This window comes from Pocillopora damicornis, chromosome 1 (genome assembly GCF_964200805.1).
Source record: "Pocillopora damicornis chromosome 1, jaPocDami1.2, whole genome shotgun sequence".
Taxonomy (NCBI): domain Eukaryota; kingdom Metazoa; phylum Cnidaria; class Anthozoa; order Scleractinia; family Pocilloporidae; genus Pocillopora; species Pocillopora damicornis.
Genome location: NC_142670.1, coordinates 13740194 through 13761521, shown reverse-complemented (window position 1 = coordinate 13761521; position 21328 = coordinate 13740194). Strand labels below are relative to the sequence as shown.

The window sequence follows — 21328 nt, the reverse complement described above, 5'->3', positions numbered from 1 at the left end:
TCACCAAAGAAGGCTGAGAGCCAAAGAAAGAGGGCTAACTACGAACTCTCAGCTCGTAAGAACATACAGGTAGATAGGCAACCGCTAAAAGGAAAGCGCTCGGCGAACAGTGTGAAAAAAACAGTGAATAGCCGAATAAAGGAATGAATTTTCGACCTTAAAGAGCTTATTTATACACTTGCAAATAAAAGCGATGGAAAATATGTCAGTATGTTCTCTGACTCTTAAAAAGCTAGATGTAACAATACCGGAAGCAGAAAAAAGCATAAGACGCAAAGAGCGTCGACGCACTTTAAAATTTAGCCTTTTAGCTAAAGATGGGGAGATAAAAGAAAAATTCCGAAAAAAATTCTCAAACTGTCAACTCTCTGAAAGTCAATCAGCGTGCTATCAAAATGTCTTAAACTCATCCCAACACCCGTGACAAACGAACGTAAAATTAGGCAACAACTCTTGCGAGATTATGAACAATTTGCGAGACGCGTGCGCCTCTACATCTTTCACGGACAAAACAAAGAAACGCACCCATTTTATGTTAAATCAAACTAGATGCCATTGGTTTAGCCCTCTATTGTCCTTGAGAGCTACTTAGAAAGTGTCAAAGCACAACTTGAAGAGGTTACTGTAACTAAGCCAAAACATAATTTGTCACGCAATGAGGTCACAGCTCTACAAGAGTTGAAAAACAACTCTGCTTTAAACCTCAAAAAAGCAGACATATCTTAACAAAAGTCACTACAAGTAAGACAAAAAGATAGAGGAGGTCAAAATTGCAACGCGACAGCAGAGTAGTAGAATTCACTACAAACCTCTCAGAGCACCATTAGTAAAAAGCACGCGGAAAAGGTTTAATGAGATCATTAACCAAATCGGGGCAAAAACATTGATGACATGACTAAGAAATGGCTTCTCAAACTCTCAATCCGCTCAGAATACCAATATTCTATACGCTCACGAAAATACACAAACCTATACCGGTCGATAGACCTATGATCTCAGGTTGTGACGGCCTTACTGAGAGAACATTAGCCTTTTAGGAGACACTACTCCAGCTTATCGCACAACTGTTTCCACCCTACTATTAAATTGAGAGCTGGAATATCAGAGAACTAAATCACTTTCCTCGACACAACAGTGTTTAAAGGGGAACGTTTCGCAAAACACTCCATCTTGGACATTAAAACCGATTGATGTGTGCTATGCCAGAGGACATTATTGGAATACATTATAAATACCATGACCATCCCCACTGTTAACACCACTGTGAGAGGAAAAGATTAACAAGTAATGGCTTTTGTCAATTCATTCATTTTGTAGCTTTACTTTTCTAAGAACGTGTTATTTGTTGTTCTTTGTTCGGGCGTAGAGTGGTATTTTGCTCGCAGCAATCAGACTGCCGCATTAGGGTATGTATTTCGCAGCGATCAGATTGCCGTTTTCTTTGCATGCATTTCGCACCAATCCGACTGCCACATTAGGGTATATATCCCGCACCAATCACATCATAACATTTGGATATCTTGCCCCAATCACAGCGTTTTGGTATTGTTTTCTTGTAAATGATGCTATGGTATCAGAGGGCCGTGCGCAAAGAATTACATTAACCTGAAATTTTGAACTCATTTGGTAAATGAAATGGTTCGTGGCCTTCGCAAGAGCCTTGTCGATGTAGGTTGAGATTTATCGGGATATGAAAGGTTCGTATTTAACTTGTTGTATCATTTTTAAGTTTAAAAGCATTTTATCCGCTCCTTTTCATACAATGGCCACTGAAAAAGCTTACTTCCGTCGCGTACTATGAAAACAACGTTCGAAGTCCAATCAAAATATACCCAATCATTGCACTGGATGAACATTTGGTAATTGCTTGGATTGTATTCCACCAATAAAATTCCATTTGGCCTCATTAGATTCACTCCATGTTTACACTTCACGTGTCATTTCATTCTAAACACCCTGCATTTGATCAGATATTCGAACCGCATTATCCAACACTACTGAAAAAGATTCACATGGGACCAATGGCTGCTAAAAATGAATTTTCCACTCAAGAACAATTTGTTTCAGAAGACGATAATTGGCATGGTTCTCAACCGATATGAGTCACAAGCTCTTCACAAAAAGAAAACCCACTTCACATCATCATGTGTTATCATCTAACAAAGCAATTGGACTGAGAATTCTTTGCAACTGGTATTCACCATCAGTTTCATTACCGTTGTTATTCGTAAAAGTGATAGTAAAAGAACCATCTGTAACTTTCCCCAGTTCACAAGGTTGAAGGTAGACATGTATATCGTGAAAACATTCATTGAGATTGTTTCAAACACATTTCAATTTACGCAAAGGTAAGTGTAACCTTGATTCTGACTGTCTGAGGGTTTTATAACTTCTCTCGTGAGTACCACAAACGTTGGCAAATAAGTGTTTATTGCCCTTAAGCGCTTCTAGTGCCTTTGAGTTTACTCAAAATAACAATGCAAAAAAGGAAAAAAGCGACAACATATCAACTCACCCTTAGGGATCTCACAAATATAAGCGTGCTGTTTTTTCCAACTTTCATTAGTTCCAAACACGCCCCGTTCGCCATTACGGAACCTCTTGTACATGAAAGCCGCGTCGTGTTCACCACTTGGCTCCCCTTGTCCCCACTTGGAAATAGTCAGCGGTCTTCCACTCACCCAGGTCCAATTCCTGGCCCTTTTTTTTTAAACCAATTCTCCATTTATTTTCATAGTTCGTAGTGTTTCGTCTTTGAATTTCGTCATTAATCAAATTCCATTCTTCTTGGGTTTCAATGGAAACTAGGTTCCCGCCTAGACTTGAGCAAGTGTCTCTGCTCCAGTACCAGGACTCTCCATCCACCGAAATTATGTACCAAGAGTTTTTAAAAGTTATCTTTGGGCATTCTACATGATGATGAAGATGAAAACAAAGATACCAATTATCCTTATGATGATAACCGAAGTGATAATTATAATAGCATTGATAACATGAAAAGATTATAATCACAATCACAACAAAGGAAAAAATTAATGAGACAGAAAATGGGACTCATTCCCCAATTAATTCCTTTTTTTCTTTTTTTACATAATATGTATTTGTTTGATCAGTGTCAATCAGTACTATACATCTTTTTTCACTACGGCGTCTGCCACCCTGGCCTGCTTTTGTGGATTAGTTAACTTCACATCAGCTAGGATTATGATTATAAGGTTATTTGTGAATTCATGTAATTTTGGTAGTCGAGTTTTTGAATATTACTTAGTTCCTCGTTGAGCTGACACCTCCCCCACTCCGCCCCATATTCTTCCTCCTCCATCTAATCAGACTTAAAAACGTAAAATTAAATGTGAATGTAGGTTCCCATAAATGTGCAACTGGAGATACGCATTTAACCGTATACAGTTGTTACGGGCAAAGAGCAAAACTTTAAAGTGCACGCGACAATCTCAAAAGATTATCTGGGTAACGATAATCAATAAGGACATAAAAACTAAAGATAAATTAATTAGAGTTAGCTCATGCAGTTTAGAATTTAAAGTCAGTCTTGCAATTAAATTAGTTTGTTCAAACCCGTGATGCCTCCTCCTTAAAGTAACATATCCTAGATTTCCCTAAATTCCTGAGGTCAAGTCTAACCATGACCTAAAGGCTACCAGCAATACCTCTCAGGTTATCGCTTACACTTCCGACACGCTTTTCTCCGATAGCCTTTCTCAAAAGAACTGCATTTATCATTTGTTTTTCTCAGAGGGCATGGTAACGAATCCTGGAATCTTATTAGTACTTAATGCGGTCCGGGTTTTCCTATCTTTGCCCACGGGCACGGTATTGCTTGTCATTTTTTATGAATTTGTTTCGTTTTGCCGGCTGGACAGTACATTTAAGCAAATCGTTTTGGAACAAATCAAGCCGATTGATAAAAACTTATTAATTCTCTCTTTCTCTCTCTTAGATCACTTTGTTTGCCTGTAAAAAAGAATTAGTTTTGAGATGAATATTAGTAGCAATTATGTCATTAGAAGGGTTAACGCGCGGCCTAAAAGCCGCTTGTAGTTAACCTAAACCTTACTAGAAGTAACTCAGACAGTTAAAACGTGAGGTATTTCTTTGCAATTGAATTCATTAGTGGTAATTTCATTCATTATGTATCTGAATTCTCTCAAATAATTTGTTCCTTGGAGAACAGTGAGCGAGGTCTTCTATACTTCAAATACGCTTTCGGTAAGTCTTTGCAAGTCCGTTCAAACTGGACATTGGTACCGTAAATTTCGCAACAGTAAACAAAGGAATTCAACGAGAAAAAGCTGCTTTAAAATTCTCCTTTTGATGAAAGACCAGACAACTTCAAACTCCCATTATTTAAAATTACTGTCCAGTTCAGTTTATTTTACCTTTTTCATTACCCAAATAAAAATATTTCGGTGAGGCCTCTTTTTAATTTACATTAACTCAATCTGTTTCAACCACCATTTACTCGCTCAAAATTTGTTCAGTTCAAGGAAGGTCTTGCCGCACTTACGGCCCTAACTCATTAGGACTCTTAAGGAAAACATTTCGTTAATTTCAAGGAAAAGAAAAATGTTATTCACCAGCCTAGGTCGGTCCGTATTGGGAAAAAACTGTGCAATTTATCTGAACTACCGGTGCTCAAGACCTTGAGCACCGTGTTACCCAATACAGACCTTCCAGCCGGTGAATAATATATTTATCACTGACTTGTACAAGAAACACACACCCGGACGCACAAAAATAAAAGTACTTCGATGTGTTATGTTCAAAACAACAAGCACACACGGATAATTTCGTGGGCGGTGTGTTCAACTACTTATGCGCGCCTAAAAGTTCATTCATCGCTCACACGTACAATTTAGGTGGGCTGAGTATGTTCTGTGAACAATGTTTTTTTACTTTTAAGAAGCAAGAGCACTTTTCATGACACACGTGCAAGACTGCTAATGTTTCAGCACATTATATACTTTATGGTTGGAATGTGATCTTACCTCCGGGCATCTCGCAAATGTAGGCATCTCCTTTATCGTTCCGAGAGATACTGTTAAAGAGGCCTCTGTTCATGGATATTTCCGCCCTTTCGTCGTTCCCATTTGGCTCAGAATCTCGCCATTTCGAAATATTCAGCTGTTCTCCACTCTTCCATATCCAAACCCCGTCTTTCTTCGCCAAACCAATGAGCCACGCATTAGTAGCCGAAGTATTCCAACTACCACGCTTCTGAATCTCATGATTGATAAACTGCCATTCTTCCTCAGTCTCGATGGAGACTAAATAGCCTCCCAAGATGGAGCAGACTTCATTATTAAAAGGCCTGTAAATTTTGCTTTTTGAAAATATGTAAGAGGAGTTTTTGAAACAGGTTGGTTGGCACTCTATAAGAAGAAAATAAATGAATAAATAAATAAACGAAAAAATGTATACTGATGATAACAACAGTGAAAGCGATAATGATAAAGACGAGAAAGTATTTTTTTATATTGTTGATTTTAATAACAGACGATGGCCATTAAACCCTCTACATCACTGAAGCAAATATTAGAATCAGGCCAGGTTTTAAAAGTGGATCTTGGGGAGATCAGGGTAATAGCACCGTTATTATTTGACATTTTGTTTTGTTTTCCAACTCACGTTTTGAATCGCAATCCAATGTAATTTAACAGGAAGTCTATAACTAATTAAAATGATAATTTGGCAGGTATTATCTTTTTTCCCGTCCATTTAAAAGAACTTGAATATTAAATCGGAATGAAGCTGCCTCACCTGTCCCTGGCAATTTCATCAACAAACGAAGGATGACTGTAGAAGAGAAAATGGACAAATAAATTGATTGTTATCTCAAGAGTAACATTTGAAACAATGAAAAAGTTTATTAGATTTCGAGTAAGACGAGTACTAATGCATTTTATTTGCTACATGCCCTTTAACATCCATTCATGAATTTAATTACCTTCCTAGGGAGCTGACGGAGAAATTATTAAGAAAATGCAGCATCTCCGCAATTCACCAACTAGCTGAACAAAACTTGTCACATGTGGAAACATTTTTAAGGATACGATAGACCCTCAGGAAAATTTTTTTTTAACGGACTATTCGGAGCGCAGCCGAAGTATAAATGAATGAAAAGGATGTAAACTTATCATGTGTTATCCAGAGAAAACAATTTTTCGTTTGAGCTCGCATTTTAAGTGAATGAATCGGGTATCAAATCTGACCGCTCAAATAAAACTTCTGCAAAATTTGAATCTTGAGTGGTTGGTCTCCAAAATTTTGTGGGGATTTTTCCATATATCCTTGGGAGTTACAAAACTATGGCTCAGCAGCAAACGGAACCTGCGGAACCTCCAGAGCCCGTATATTTTTTTTTTAAAAGAAGAGGAATGTGTTGAGTGTGAAGTTTGCTTTCGGGCATAAAGAAGAATAATTTAGAAGAAAAATATGTTTTAATTAACCATGACGTCCACTTTGGCATGCAGTTAGCAGTCATCTACTCTGAGTGTTAATAACAGAACAACAATTTGAAAGCTCTAAAAATTTGGGTACTGCGATATCTGAATAACGCCTCATCCGAACGCTCTAAGGAAACCTACGTTGCACCAGATGGAATCTAAAAGGCTTCAGTAATCCAGTTTATAAGAGATTCACTTCTGATTAAGAACTGAAAGTTTAATGCGGACTTCTTTAAATCTGTTTTGTTTTGGTTAAATTAACATTGCCAAATATCCGCCACCTGACATTTCCTCTCTGTTTGGTTTGGTAAATTGGTGAACACAGGACGTTCCAAAATGGATGTAAATGTGTCACAAATGGAAAGTCAAGATATAATTAAAGTGGTACTAACTAAGCGTACAACTTATACGAATGTGTCATTACGGGTGATTATTTTTCATTTATTTTGCATTGTATGGAAAGAGAAAATATTGAGAAACTAATAATAACGCAAATGATGATAATCAGCTTTAATAATTAGACAGCAACTAGAGAGGACATGTTAAGAGTCTGGCATGTTTCATTATTAGAGTTCCGTAAGTTTAAACATCGGAATAAATATTTTACAAATGGAGAGTCAATTTCATTGGTTTCATAGCTACTGCAGAACAAACAGGAATAACTAGGGTCGTACTCACCCAGCATGCAACATATTACCGGCTTTTTCAACATTTTGCCAGATTCACTTATATTTGATTCACACCGCTTCAGTGTTGCGGATTTGCGGCATCCTCGTAAAAAGCCTTTCGTGCGAGTTAGATTTTAATGCAAATAATGATCTCTGAACACATGTTCATGGCGTTAGTCTCCATTTTTTTCTGTCATAGACGGACCAATGGAAAAAAAGCAGCTTGCACCTGATGTAGAGCATTGTTTTTCTAATAAAATTGGAAAACTTCACGGTATTAAAATACTTTTTGTAGTTTAAGTGTTGTAGAAGAAGCAGCTAAAAAATATTTGATGGTAAGAACGGTAATTTATTTATGAGCTCTGTTAAATGAAAGTTGTCCTAAACAAAATCCTGTTTTATCAACGAGCAGCTTAAGCTAGTATGCCATCTGTTCGTTATGCATAAATGTAAATTATTGTTATTTATTCATCTCGCCTATGACATGCTAATTAATTCGTATGCCTTTAAAACAACGGTGGCTAACGGCCAAAGTTTAGTGTTCAGCCTAAAAAACAACTCTCCCCTAGAAAAGCGTCATGCAGACTATCACTTTTGTGTCCAAATGTTTGAATTCCAACAATTTAGAACGAGCGGCGAGTCAAAAGCTCTTAGTGCGAGACGTTCTTGGGTCATAGCGATGTGTTCTGTGGGCGAGACATTCTACTCTCCCAGTATCTCTCCACGCTCATGGAATAATTGATTATTTATTCTGGAATATTCGCTCGTCTTAGCTGGGATGTATTAGGTCAATCGAAGCTTGAAGCGTTTTTACCTATCGCATTTGAGCAGTGTAGAGAGAAAAGTGCTTGTATATTTCAGAATAATTTTTATTTTAACTTCTTCCGTCTTAATCGCACGCTTCGTCATCCATGTTTATTTATAAATGGGTATGACGTAAACTAGACTATTATAAACTGTTAGGCACATCTTCATAATCGACTCCTTCTCTCGCTTGTTGAAATTCCTCTGCAATGCTAACTTTCACTGTAGTGATATTTGTAAACAAGGCCCATCGAAATATTCTGCATTTTTATCGCTAAGCTTTTCCCTTTAAATTGCATACTCTGAGTAAAAGTTCTTTAATCGTTGTTTTAATGATGTGCCGAATAGTTTAAAATCTCTTGGTTTATGCCATTTCCGCTAACGTTGCCCCAATTTAATTCCAAATTAATCGATGCATTTTCGATTTAAAACGATACTCCTTATTTTAGGGATGCGAAAAAAAATGGGTAAGTGTAACTGATCCAAAAAAAGATCCAGTCATAAGGGGTTTTTTTCTGTTCTTTCTAAATAAGTTGTTTACTTATTCAAACATTTACGTATTGATCTATTTATTCATTAAGCAACAACTTTGAATGTCAGCGATAGCTAGACTATTAGTTTTGTTACGATACAATTTAACAGACAAAAACAGCATCATTTATCAACAGACCTGATTAATTTATTCAACAAGTTGTAATCTTCTTGCCAAGGAGCGATTCTTAAAGAAGTAGAATAATTATCCTTAAAAAAACTGATTGAAGCCCACCACAAATTACTTCTTTGCTCACCACTGATACAATCTTGAAGTTGTCTTCAAAGTAACTCAAGATTAACAATCTTCCACGGTTGCTCTCTCTCGGTATAGCTTTCTGAAAAGTCCGTCCCTCCCGTCAACAAATACTACTGTTGCACGACTGTGTTCTAATGCAAAAAGTATTCTCGAAAATTCCGGATGCTTACAACACAACTATACTGGTAATATAAATTGAAATAAGTAATAATTATCCTTAAATAAACAGATTGAAGCCCACCACAAATTATTTTTTAGCTCACCACTGACACAATCTCATGGTTGTCTCTAAAGTTCCTCGAAATTAACGATCTTCCACAGTAGCTCTCTCTCGGTACAGCTTTCGGAAAAGTCAATCCCTCCCGACAACTCAAGTACTATTGCTGCGCTGAGTACTTATGTACAAATTATTCCACAAAATTCCGCAAGCTTATAACACAACTATATTGGTGGTGTTACATCATAACTACGTAACCTAGTAAAATTCTCCAGAAGTTCCTTAGTATGAATGTGGGCATCAATAGGCATTCTCGATTTCTGTGGTCTTATTCGAAGGACAGTCATAAAGATACTAAGCCATTAGAAATTTAAATCTATAGACTGGTTTATTTCGATGAATATTGCCTTCAAATATACGATCGCCTAGAAAATAAACTTATATTCATGAAGAAGATATGTTACAATCACAACTAGTTGAGTGCTTAAACAATAATGAAGAGAATAAGTTTTTTTTGCCTGCAGATCATGACTCAGACCGATCGCAACCGACTAAGAGCTGCTAACTAAGTGATTATTCTTAGTAATTGACTGTTATTTACGGCTGGCGGGATCCAGTTATTTAAGTTAAGTGCGACTTCCATTTAAATTCAGCTGAAGACTGCAATCCAACTGCCCATACATTCCCAACCTCATTTGGATTGACGTGTGACCTCTTCCTTATGGAGTTGTTCTTTATGGAAGATGGAAAAACGATGTTCATCTTTCTTTCAAATCGCTCTCTGATCTGCAGATAGACGAGCAACAAGGAATATGGTTCTTAGCACTCGGATATTTATTGAAACACCAACACTTGATGAGATGCAGTTGGTGTAGAATCGGTCTAATGTTTTTTCTTACCTGAGTGTTTCGCAAACCGTGTAAAGCGAAAATCAGGAAACCCTGCAGCATAAACATGATTTCAAGACCATTACCTTTCACAATATACAAATAAATTGTTCAAATATTTATCAGGATTTCCAAGAAGGAGAGAAAATTACATATCTCATAAATGGAGAAGCATCTGTCTTCTCCTTCATAGTTGACAGCTTTTTTTTCCTCAGAATTCTAATCAATATAACTAACCATTGTAATGGTGTGTCACTTGGTTAGAAAGTAAAATAATAATAGAGATTGCATGACTTTAGAGAGTTACCATCGAACACCGACCTGAGTAGAGTTAAGTATGGTGAAGATGTAGGCGAAAGCTTTATGTACAGGCGAAAGTAGACCAAATAGCCACGTGACACCCAGCAGGGGCATTATCACCACGCATGCTTTGATGCCAAGTCTAGAAGTTGAAAAAAAAATTCCTTTAGTTTCCTTTGACAATTAATTATCATCGTTAGATATTGTGATGCCTTACTCATTAAGGAATGGGAAAGTTAGGCGAATATGCCTCAAAAGCAATCTCTTCTACTAGTTTGTTTTAGTTTTATGTTGGGAATCTTACCGTATTTGCTGAAAATGGTTGTCTTCCGCTGTTGGCTGCACCAAATTGGTCATCTCCTTTATGACTCGTACGAGTATCAAGATGTTAAGCTAAAAAGTACGATAGAGATAAATTAGATACTTAGATATGGTAGTTGAATCACAAAAGTAAGAGAGAATCCTTCTCGCAAAAGACGTTACCAGTTCGGTAACAAGGGTCGGGTATAGCGTCCTGTACAGGGAATAGAACTTCCAACCGGGGGACCTAGATTATGAGCTTTGATCTTCTACCAATGCAAGGAGCTAAACAAATCGCGAACAAAAGTGTCCACACTGAATGAATTACGCTGGGTGAAGCCTCGCAATAAATTATATAAATTCAACATCTCCGTCTCTTTCTACTCATTTCCCCTTTTGCAATATTGCTTTATGAGTTATTTTTGCGCTAGAATCATATCTTGATATATCAATGTGAAACAGTGACAAACATTAACGAGGAAGTGGGATAGGTTTTTCCTTTCCATACTATGTAGTAAAAGTTGGAGAATATATGAGGCTATCTTATGCCTGTGAAGACATTGTCTCAACAGGTTTTCCTCGTTATTGAAGGCCATCACTAGGTTAAATTGACCAGCATCCCCGAAAACAGCACTACGTACAAAGTTTATTGTGGGTAAATAGGAAAAAGAAAGTGGTAAATATTGTGCGGGGACGCATGGCAAATACTTAATTCCTATTTTTAAGAGAAGAGAAAAAATCTTTGGCGGTAATTAGAGCAGGTATATCAGTCACAATCAACAACACTAATCATAAACTCACAATTTCAATGAAAGCCAGAAAGGCGACAAATATCCAGATCAGGTTGTTAGTCGAGGAAAGCCAGCAACTAAACTCAGAGAAGTAAAAGACAATAAAGAAACACAAATTCTCAGCTAATGAAATAATGCCGATTCTAAACTGTATACAAACATATAAAAGAAAAATGCAATGAAACGAATTAAAAGGAGAAAAGCAAAAAGAAACCGCTGAGTATTTTCCTTACTATTTATCACTCGTATAGCTTTGTAACCCATCTTTTCCAGCAGCGATGCCAAGTGAAATGGCCACCATGATCATTGGAAGACCTACCCATAAAGAAAGGAAGGGAATCGAAACACTTCGCTGGATAACAACACCAGATTTGGCGATCTGAAAGCATGGTTACAGTTACCAGTGGATGTTGTAAAATTATGAACTTACCCCATGAGATGACGTGATACATGTACATCTTGGTGTTAATGTTGTAAACTTTCACAACGAAGAAGTAGAGATAAATTCCCTCGACCAGCATCCAACAGAAAGCGGCCATGAAGAAATATTGCATCAGAGCTGATATTGTAACACAGGCAGCCTGTGAAAAGAAAGAGTTTTCGTATAACTCTTAACGTGCTCCTTTCGACAAGATATCTACGGTGCAAAGAGTAAATTCATTCTATGAATAGAAAGAGAAGCCACTGACTTTGTTTTCTGTGGCGTTTATCCCGGCTAGGAAGATGATCTGTCCAACTCCAAGGGACATAGAAACACTCAGTCGAATTTGAGAGAGAGGTTGACGAACATCTCTGATGAAATAATAATAAAAAAAAAGAAAGAATCAATGAGACAGCAGCAACAACAACAATAACGACACATTGAAGACAGCAAGAACAGCAAAACACAGCAAAATTGAATTAAAAGACAGAACAATATGGCAAAAATATTATCTAAGTCTTGACAGCAAAAGAAGAGAAAAAGCCAGTAAATATTCAATAATATTATTATTAAATATACTTGTATTCAGAAAGGACAAAAAGGAAAATATTACGGAAAAATGTCTAAACCTAAACAATTTATAGACTGTGAAACCACGAGTTGTCCAAGCGTTCTTGATGGGGCATGAATTGTAGCTTGAATTTGTGAATTATCCGACATGCATGATCTTGTTTGCATGGTGATTTGCATTGGGATCTCTTTTATCATCAACCTTGTTGAGGGGAGTTAAGAATCTACCTCATTATTATTCAGGTACATTACTTACGTGAAGCAAGAATAAAGTATGAATGTGAAAAGTATCCCGACGATGGAAAGGCTCAGTCCCACGTGGGTGATAACTTCCAGAATTGTTTCGTCCTCCTCAGTGAGCTGTGTAAAAAAAAAGAAAAAGTAAAGGACAAAATGAGTTAGTTCATTGAGTCCATAAAATAATTGAATAAGGAAAAAAATAACTTTATTACCTTTGTGCTACTGTCGAAGTCTATTAAAACGGCAAAATGTGTCAAATGATTGCAGCTGCAAACTGTTTCTTCTGAGTTGCTTTTTGATGTAACTACATGGCATCCTTCCTCTGAAAAGCTGTCAGACATGGAAAAAAAGTAAAGTTAACAAAAAGGCACATAATTATTCAATGTTTGGGGAAGACGTGATGTTTTATAATTTTTCTTCCATTGTAGTCCTAGTTGCGAGAACATTTCAATCAGACTTCCTCTCTCTAAATACGACAACATGTTGGCTTCCAGGAAAGTGTTTATCTGCACAAAAACATCTGAGAAAGTTCATTCATTCTCCTCCGAACTTAGTTTGATTTAGGAAGGAATAGATACTATACAATAATAAATGGTGGTATTTTTACCTTTCGCTGAGGCCACTCCAAAACATACAGTGCTTCTCTACTTTCAAGACCTGAAAATGGATTCTATCCTGTCAGAATAAATCAAAACAACGCATAGCAGCTAATTTTCATGTTACCTTTAGGTTTTTGAACTTTAGGATGACATTTTCTCGCAATTTCTTTGGCTTGGGGTCCACAGTTACGGCCATAATCCTGGAGTTGATATACCTATGAAGAAATTGTATTTGAAAATGGCTCAGAAGCAAGGAAGCAACATTACATACTTTTGATAGATTCAAGCGAATTTTTCATGAAGGTGGAACGGTCAGAGACAAACAGGGAGTCTTCCATTCTTAGTTAGGGTTGTTGGAAAGTCTCTAAGTTCAGGTTAGTTGAACTTAGATCTTATGAGTTTCCGAGTTATGTGTTTTTGGGGGTAAACGGCATGGAATAATATGAAAGTAACGTCACCTTTGGTTGCCTGTTTCATTCCTGACGGCTTGATCTGTCAGAAGTAGGTCATGGAGATCCTTGTACACAGACGCAACTACCAGTGATCCTTAAAACCCCCCAAAAATCAACAAAAAAGTTATTAAACAACATTATAACGAAGGCGAATGATTAAAGAAGATAGACTATGTAAACTAAGGAGGCGCATTTATATGAGGCTTTATTTCAATACAGAAATTTCTATTGGAGAAACCAAGGTAATACTAAAAGTTGTGAAGTTACCACAATAGTTAATACGAACCATTTTCCTCAAAATTTGAAGAAGCGATGTCGATCCTCGCTTGCCATTGTTGTTCCTCAAAGAGGAGGCCACTTGCATTCTGGCGATAGGCTTTTTGAATGACCAAAACTGTCGGGAAAAAAATGACAAATGAAAGCACCTACAGTGAAATTTGCAATAGCACAACTACAGAAACATGCGCTTTGTGGTATACACAAATATTTAATAATCTTATTGGATGGATGTGTATTTTTTGTATCTCATTTGCCCTTGAAGGACTATTCGACGATTTCAACCATTTATAAAACGTTTTTAAATGTAAAACTGATGAAAAAGTGAGAAGTACTGGACGGACTAAAATTGTCAAATCTCAATTCGTTCCTCGAACTGTCTCTTTGGAGAACTTTAGAGTTCACTGTGGAGTTTTTTACAAGTACGGTTAAAAATCTTGCATTTATATGCATTGCAGACGGTAGGCCAATTTTGAGCCCAGTGTATAGTATGAAGTAAGCAGAAAGTATTTGTTAGATTTGTCAACTTCAGTTAGTAAAGTGTTACTCACCAATCTATTATTTAAGAAAAGTTTCCAATGACAGAGCAAGAGAAAGGTTTCATAATTTGAAGGATTCCGATTCTCACTTGTTGATTGTTTAAGAATACCTTGAATTTCCTTCTCCACGGCGAGAAATCAGTGTCAAGTTTAAAAAAACAGATAATTCGATGACATCCAACAACAACGTTTCTAGAAAGTTGAGTAAATAACTGAGTTCTTATATCATCTAGCTATAGAATACACTTTGAAACTAAACAGAATTGAGTGCCACAGCCTCACCCATTTTTGGTGAAAGGATCCTTTCTGAGGGCTTCATTCCACTCTGGTGTCGCTTGCTATAATTAAGAGCAAATTTGTCGACGGCCTCTGCCACCTCAAAGATGGATTTTCTCAGTGTTTTAACCTCTTCCTTGCCTGCCTTGTCTTTTGTGATGTTTTTGATTTTTAAGGTGAAATCTTCAAACACAGCAACCGCCTCCTACAATTATATAAAATATTTCCATGTTATTGACTAGCCAGTCTCACATTTACAATTCATATTAAAGATGTGGAAAAAGTCCAGCAGGAGGCCCCAAATGGTGTTCAGGGTATTTATTGGCCAAAGAACTCTTTTAGGAGACTGGATTATTTCTCACCATTCTCCCCTCATATGGCTTGAATGGTGGTTTATCCTTAAAGGTTATATATTTATAGGTTATTAAACGGTTGGTGAGCGCGTGCGATTTTCACACAAAGAGTAAATAAAAATCGCACAAGCGAACTAACCGTGAAATAACTTATTTATTATATACATACCGAAATTCATGGGCGAACAGAACTCAAAGATAAACTTATCTTTATTTTCTTTCAAAGGAAAACAACGCGCGTCAAACCGCCTCGCAGTTCGAGAGTTGCACTGAAATGGCTTCCTTGTAAAATACTTTACTTTTAAATCATCAAGCAAAAACGCCGTTAAAAGTCAGAACTAGTTAGAATTAAAACAAGACATTCTGAAAGTATGTCGAAATAGTTCTACGAAAGTTTAAATTTTGAAATACAGACGCGAAAACTCGAGACTCGTTCCGCCTTTCAAAACAAGAAATTCGTGGAACAGAGCAACATCGTGTTCTGTATTTTTCTTGGTGTTTTTTGTTTTCCTGTCCTTCTGTGTACTCTTCTACTAATGAATTTAGGCTCTGAAAACGGTTTGTCTGATTTGAAGCCATCTTTCTAAAGAAAAATACGCCTAAGCTCTTAGAATGCGTTATTTTTCAGTCAAGAGGAAAGGCGAGTAAGCAACACAGATATCTTCACCGGTGAAAATCGATACGTCGTTTTTCACTGGTGAAAAAAATCGTAGGACTAATGAGCTGGCTTCTCTGGCTTCTCTGGCGTGAAGAGACTATTTTTATCTCGATGCTTTTTGGCGCTTAAATCTCGGTGTGCATGTAATAATTACTTTTTATCGTTTAAAAAGTTAAAAAGTTTGGATACCTGTATGGAACCCTCTCTGGTAATATTTATTCCGCATAATTTTGAAACATACTCCTTTGCCTAAAATTAAAAAAAACATGTGTGTCACAGAGAAGATCCTGAAAAATGACATGCATAAAAATGGTAAATGACTATTTAGAAAACATACCAGCTGCGATGGCGACAGCGATGGCGACAGCGATGGAGATGGCGATGGCGAGATTGAGGCCGATGACGAGAGCCAGGGCAGGTGCGAGGGCGAGTCCTGCACTAAAAAGTTCTGTCCAGGAGCTGAATCTGCTGAAAAAACTAATACAAATACAATAGAGAGGAATTAATTAATCCAAAATTAAAAGTAAACAAACTGTTCTGTTGTGAGCAGCGCTACCATTCAAGTTAAGCGCTACTTTGGACCTGCACCGAAAATAATTTTTTTTCGTAATTTTCATCATAAAAAAGTAACTATGTTTCTGTGTAGAATGATATGTTGCTCGCACTAATCTGATCGCCGCATAAGGGTATTTATTTCGCAGCAATCAGACTTTCGCTTTTTTAGTATGTGTCTCATAATAATCAGATTGCCACATTAGGGTATGTATCTCGCACCAGTTACGTCATAGCATTTGGATATCTCACAGTGTTTGAGTATTGTTTTCTCGTAAATGATGTCATGGAGTCGGGGCGCCGTGCATAAAGAATTACATAAACCAGACATTTTGGACTCATTTGATAAGTGAAATGGTTTCTAGCCTTGGTAAGAGCCTCGTTGATTGAGGTCGAGATTTATCCGGATATGAAAGGTTTGCATTTAACTTGTTGCATCATTTTTAAGTTTAAAGGTGTTTTATCTGCTCCTTTTTTCACAACGCTCACGCCAAACAACTTACTTTTGTCGCGTATTATGTAAACAACAATCAAACATTCCCAATCACTGGACTGCAGTTTTCCACGTGCTTGAATTGTTTTCCACCGATCAAATTCCATCACAACGCGCTCTCTCTCACTCTGACGGGGAATAGAGGGCGTTGTGCGACGAGACCAAACAACAGCTGTGTAGGAGACAACGTCAAGCGTGGCACCGTGGCACTGTCATTCTTCGACTTTTTTGTTTCGCTCTCCAACTGACGTTTTAAATCACAAAGTCTGTGACTAGTTATTAGCGAAATCAGTCAGATGTTGTCTTTTTTCCGTTCATTTTAAGGTACATAAATGTTAAAATTGGAATTACACTGCCCTACCTGTTCCTGGCAAATCCATCAACAAATGAAAGATTACTGTAGAAGAGAAAATGAGAAAATAAATTGATTGTTATCTTAAGAATAATATTTGAAACAATGAAAAGTTTATTAGATTTCGAGTTAGACTAGTACTAATGCATTTATTTGCTATATGCCCTGTAACATCTACCCGTGATTTTTATTTCCTTCCTTAGGGAACAGACGGAGAAATTTAAATAAAATGCAGCATCTGTGCAATTTACCAACCAGCTGAACAAAACTTGTTACACAAGGGAAACATTTTTAAGGATAAAGTGGACCCTCGGGTAAACGGGTATTCGGAGTGCAACTTAACTATAAAACGATGAAAAAAATGTTTCGCTCTAGCTCGCAACAATTCGAAAGGGACGATATTTCGTTAAGCAAATTAATCAGGTATCAAATCTGACCGCTCAATTAAAACTCCTGCACAGTTTGAATCTTGAGGGGTTGGTCTCCAAAATTTTATGAGGATTTTCCCATATCCATGGTGTTACTAAACTATGGATCAGCAGACCGTAGAACCTACGGACCCCATTTTTGTAATTAATTTTTTTTTTGTAAAAGCAATGAGGTAAGTATAAGGTTTGCTTTCGAGTACAAAAAAGAATAATTTAAAAGAGAAATGTGTTTTAATTGTCCATGGCGTCCAACTTGACGATTAGTCAGCAGTGTTAATAACTCAACAATAGTTTGAAAACTCTAACGGTTTGGGTACCGTGATATTTGAATAGCGCCTTATCCGAAGGCTCTCAGTAAGGCTTAAGGCTGGAATTCTTTGTACATGACCCTGGTATGAGGAACATGAGCCGCAAAGTATCATCGTCCGTGATGCTCGTATAATTTTGGGGTGATCCATTAAACATTATGAATAAGAGGACTTTATTAAAAGCCAAAGACAGAATTCTCTTAATAAAGCTTAAAAAAAAAAAAAAAAGAATCTCCATGTGGCTGTAAGGAGTTCCATTGTTGAATGTTAAAACATGAAAATTGTTAAATTTTACGAGTTGTTTTAATTATCTTTTATGAGTGGGCGCCTCAGCTCGCTCAGAAAATCAGATATCGACGAGAAAGGAAAAACTAAACCAATTTAACCATTTTTTTCAAGAAATGTACTTGTATAGTCCAGAATAATTCTTTTTTTTTTACTTCTTCCCACTTAATCGTACGCTTGTCGAAATTCCTCTTCAATGCTACGTCTCCGCTGTAGTGATATTTGAAAACCAGGCTCATTGAAATATTTCCGCCTAACATCGCCCCAATTTAATTTCAATTAATCGTTGTATTTTCGATTCAAAACGATACTCCTTATTTTAAGAATGTTAAAAACAAATGGGTAAATTTAATTGATCCACAAAAGATCCAGTCCAGGGGGTTTTTTCTGTTCTTTGTAAATTAGTTTTTTATGTATTCAAACATTTACGTATTTATCTACTTATTCATTAAGCAACAAATTTGAATGTCAGCGTTAGCTGCCAGCACTATTAGTATCATTATGGTACAATTTAACCGACAGAAAGAGAATTATTTTCTAACAAACCCGACTATTTTATTAAACAACTTGTAATATTCTTATCAATGAGCGACTCTTAACGGGAAGTAGAATACTCATCCTTACATAAACTTACTGAAGCCCACTACAAACTATATCTTAGCTCACCATCGACACGATCACACAGCTGTCTCTAAAGTTCCCTTAAATTAACAATCTTCCACAGTAGCTCTCTTTTGGTATAGCTTTCTGAAAAGTCAGTCACTCCCGACAACAACTAGTACTACTGCAGCACGACTGACTCCTTATGTATAAAGTATTCCAGAAAATTCTGGAACCTTACAGCACAACTATACTTTTAGTGTTAAATCATAACTGCAGAAAGTTCATTGGTATGCATGTCAGCATGACTAGGCATTCTCGAAATATGTAATTTGTGATAATCGGTATTGACATAAATTAATATTTTGCCGACACGGAACAGAGAACTGGGTGCGAGCGTAGTACGCGAAGGCTCATGGGTAGTATGTTTGTAAGAAGAGATCGTTGAGAAACTTGTGGCATTCTACGGTCAGCCTTGCCACTAGCACTTTCCCATAAGGTTTATTTTTATTGTGTAATCAGCCTGATATGATTTGTTTTCTTCATTCTCTTCATTGTTTATAGATCAACCTTAAAACCCCAAAGGTGGCGCCACTGCAGTTGGTCGGGGGTACACGGTCCCTATTTTCCTAACAAGAGGTTTTTGGGGTTTACGTGTCCGGCTTTGGCGCATGTAGGACGTTACTTGATGTATCTCTTATCCACTTTGTTGTAAATTCATTGTCACAATTAAAATATATCTTGGGCCTAGCTGACCAACGCGCCCATGCCTCAACCTTTGAATGTGTTCGGTTGTGTAGTGAAGGCAAAATTTCTAGAAACTTATATTCAGTTATTATCCATAGCTTATTGTTAATAGTAATAATGTTTGATGAAAAATTTGTTAACTCAATAAGTAAAACGCCGAATATGAAATAATCATGCAGTAAGCGCAGAGAGTTAGCGTCCAAGAATCAAAAAATCAAAACACTCAATTAAAGCTGCGTGTTAGAGTGCTTTTTTAAAGAAAGAAGAGTCATGATTTGTTGGCATAAATTCCCGCCTCGTCTGTGGCAGACTGTAATCTTATTCGAAGGATAGTCGTCTACTTACTGAGCCATTAGAAATAAAAAAAAAATTATAGATTGGTTTATTACGTCGAATCTCGCCTGCAAATGTCCGATTGCCGAGAAAATAACCTTATAATCATGAAGTTAGATTACGTTTACAACTAGTTGAGTGCTTAAACAAAGATGAACGGAATTACCATTTTTACTTGCAGATCGTAACTCAGACCGATCGCAACCGACTGATTGCTGTTAACTAAGTGCTTGTACGAAGTAATTGACTGTTATTTCCAGTTGGCTGGATCCAGTTAAGTGCGATTTCGATTCAGCAAAAGACGGCAGTTCAACTGCCTTTATATCCGTTTGTGATTAACCTAAACCTTTATTAGAAGTAATTCAGAGAGTTAAATTGTGAGGTATTTGTTTACAATTGAATTCATTGATGAAAATTTTGTTCGTTTTATATATGTGAATTCTCAAAAAAATTGTCCCTTGAAAACCAGTGAGCGAAGTCTTGTATACTTCAAATACGCTTTCGATAAGTCTTTGCAGTTCCGTTCAAATTAGACATTGCTACGTTAATTTCACAACAGATAACGAAGGAATTCAACGAGAAAAAGGTGCATAAAAACTCCCCCTCTCGATGAAAGACAAGTTACACACGTGATTGCACCAAACAAGCGAGCAAAATCCCACAATTTCAAAACATAGACTTGAATTTACTTACAATTACTTTTTACTTAAGTTTGTTCAACAAACCTGCACCGTTGTGGTTGTTGTTGCTGTTGTTGTTGTTGATTTTTATAAAGCGTACATGTGTTTTTTTCTTGCGCGCTTTCTAATTGACAGGTGTCAGATTGTGACAGATATTTGTACGAAAAATGTTTGAAACTCTGTTCGGAAGTCTTTTAAATCACCTTTTTCTTTACACAATTAAAAATATTTCGGTGAAGCCGTTCTTTAATTTGCATTACCTCAGTCTGTTCCACTTAATCGCTCAAAAATGTTTCAGTTCATGGAGGACCTTGCCGTAATTACAGCCCTGACTCATTAGGGTATTTTGGAAAACATTTCGTAAAGTATACGAAAAAACTGTTATTTACCAGCCAAGGTCGGTCCATGTTGGGAAAAACTGTCCACTCTCCCTAAAGTACCGGTAGTCAAGACCTCGGGTACAATCTTACCCGATACGGACCTCCCTGACAGTAAATAACATTTCTCACTAACTACAAGAAACACACACACGCAAACACACAGAAAAATAAAATACTTCGATTCGTTATGTTCAAAATAACATACATACACTCACTGATCTCAGTCATGACAGGACGGAAAAACGCGTGGACTGTAAGTACCTCCCGTTGTCCCATACAAAGCCTTAGAAAACTTTTCTAAGGCTTTGTATGGAACAACGGGAGGTACTTACAGTGCATGCATTATCCGTCCTGTCATGAACACGCCTTGTAACTTGTGGCAAGGGAAAATTGCGTCGGCTAGATTATCCTAACCACAGCGCGCTGGACAAAAGTTGTGAGACGTACAATTTCGATCGCTGTTTTCCAGCTGTAGTCGATGCAAAAAAGGACAATACTAGGGTAATTCAATTTTTCTTTTGAAACACGTGTCCCGGAAATTAGTATGTTCAACTACTAATACGCG

The 21328-nt window shown here is 37.0% G+C and overlaps 2 protein-coding genes across 6 annotated transcripts in view; one reads left to right on the top strand and one right to left on the bottom strand.

The window, feature by feature from the left end:
• LOC149052148 (replication factor C subunit 1-like) overlaps positions 1 to 21328 on the top strand; it is a 117707-nt gene that overhangs the window by 44971 nt on the left and 51408 nt on the right. The window lies entirely within an intron of this gene.
• LOC149052135 (uncharacterized) overlaps positions 9565 to 21328 on the bottom strand; it is a 268018-nt gene continuing 256254 nt past the window's right edge. Inside the window, exons 10-25 of the mRNA XM_089180305.1 lie at positions 15795 to 15854; positions 14601 to 14799; positions 13790 to 13897; positions 13510 to 13597; positions 13176 to 13266; positions 13060 to 13109; positions 12665 to 12782; positions 12469 to 12572; positions 11911 to 12013; positions 11652 to 11802; positions 11455 to 11536; positions 11232 to 11298; positions 10435 to 10523; positions 10152 to 10272; positions 9843 to 9884; positions 9565 to 9729 (exon numbers count right to left, since the gene is read on the bottom strand). Of these exons, the coding sequence (XP_089036431.1) occupies positions 9565 to 9729; positions 9843 to 9884; positions 10152 to 10272; positions 10435 to 10523; positions 11232 to 11298; positions 11455 to 11536; positions 11652 to 11802; positions 11911 to 12013; positions 12469 to 12572; positions 12665 to 12782; positions 13060 to 13109; positions 13176 to 13266; positions 13510 to 13597; positions 13790 to 13897; positions 14601 to 14799; positions 15795 to 15854 (1638 nt within the window). The remainder of the gene's footprint in view (positions 9730 to 9842; positions 9885 to 10151; positions 10273 to 10434; positions 10524 to 11231; positions 11299 to 11454; positions 11537 to 11651; positions 11803 to 11910; positions 12014 to 12468; positions 12573 to 12664; positions 12783 to 13059; positions 13110 to 13175; positions 13267 to 13509; positions 13598 to 13789; positions 13898 to 14600; positions 14800 to 15794; positions 15855 to 21328) is intronic.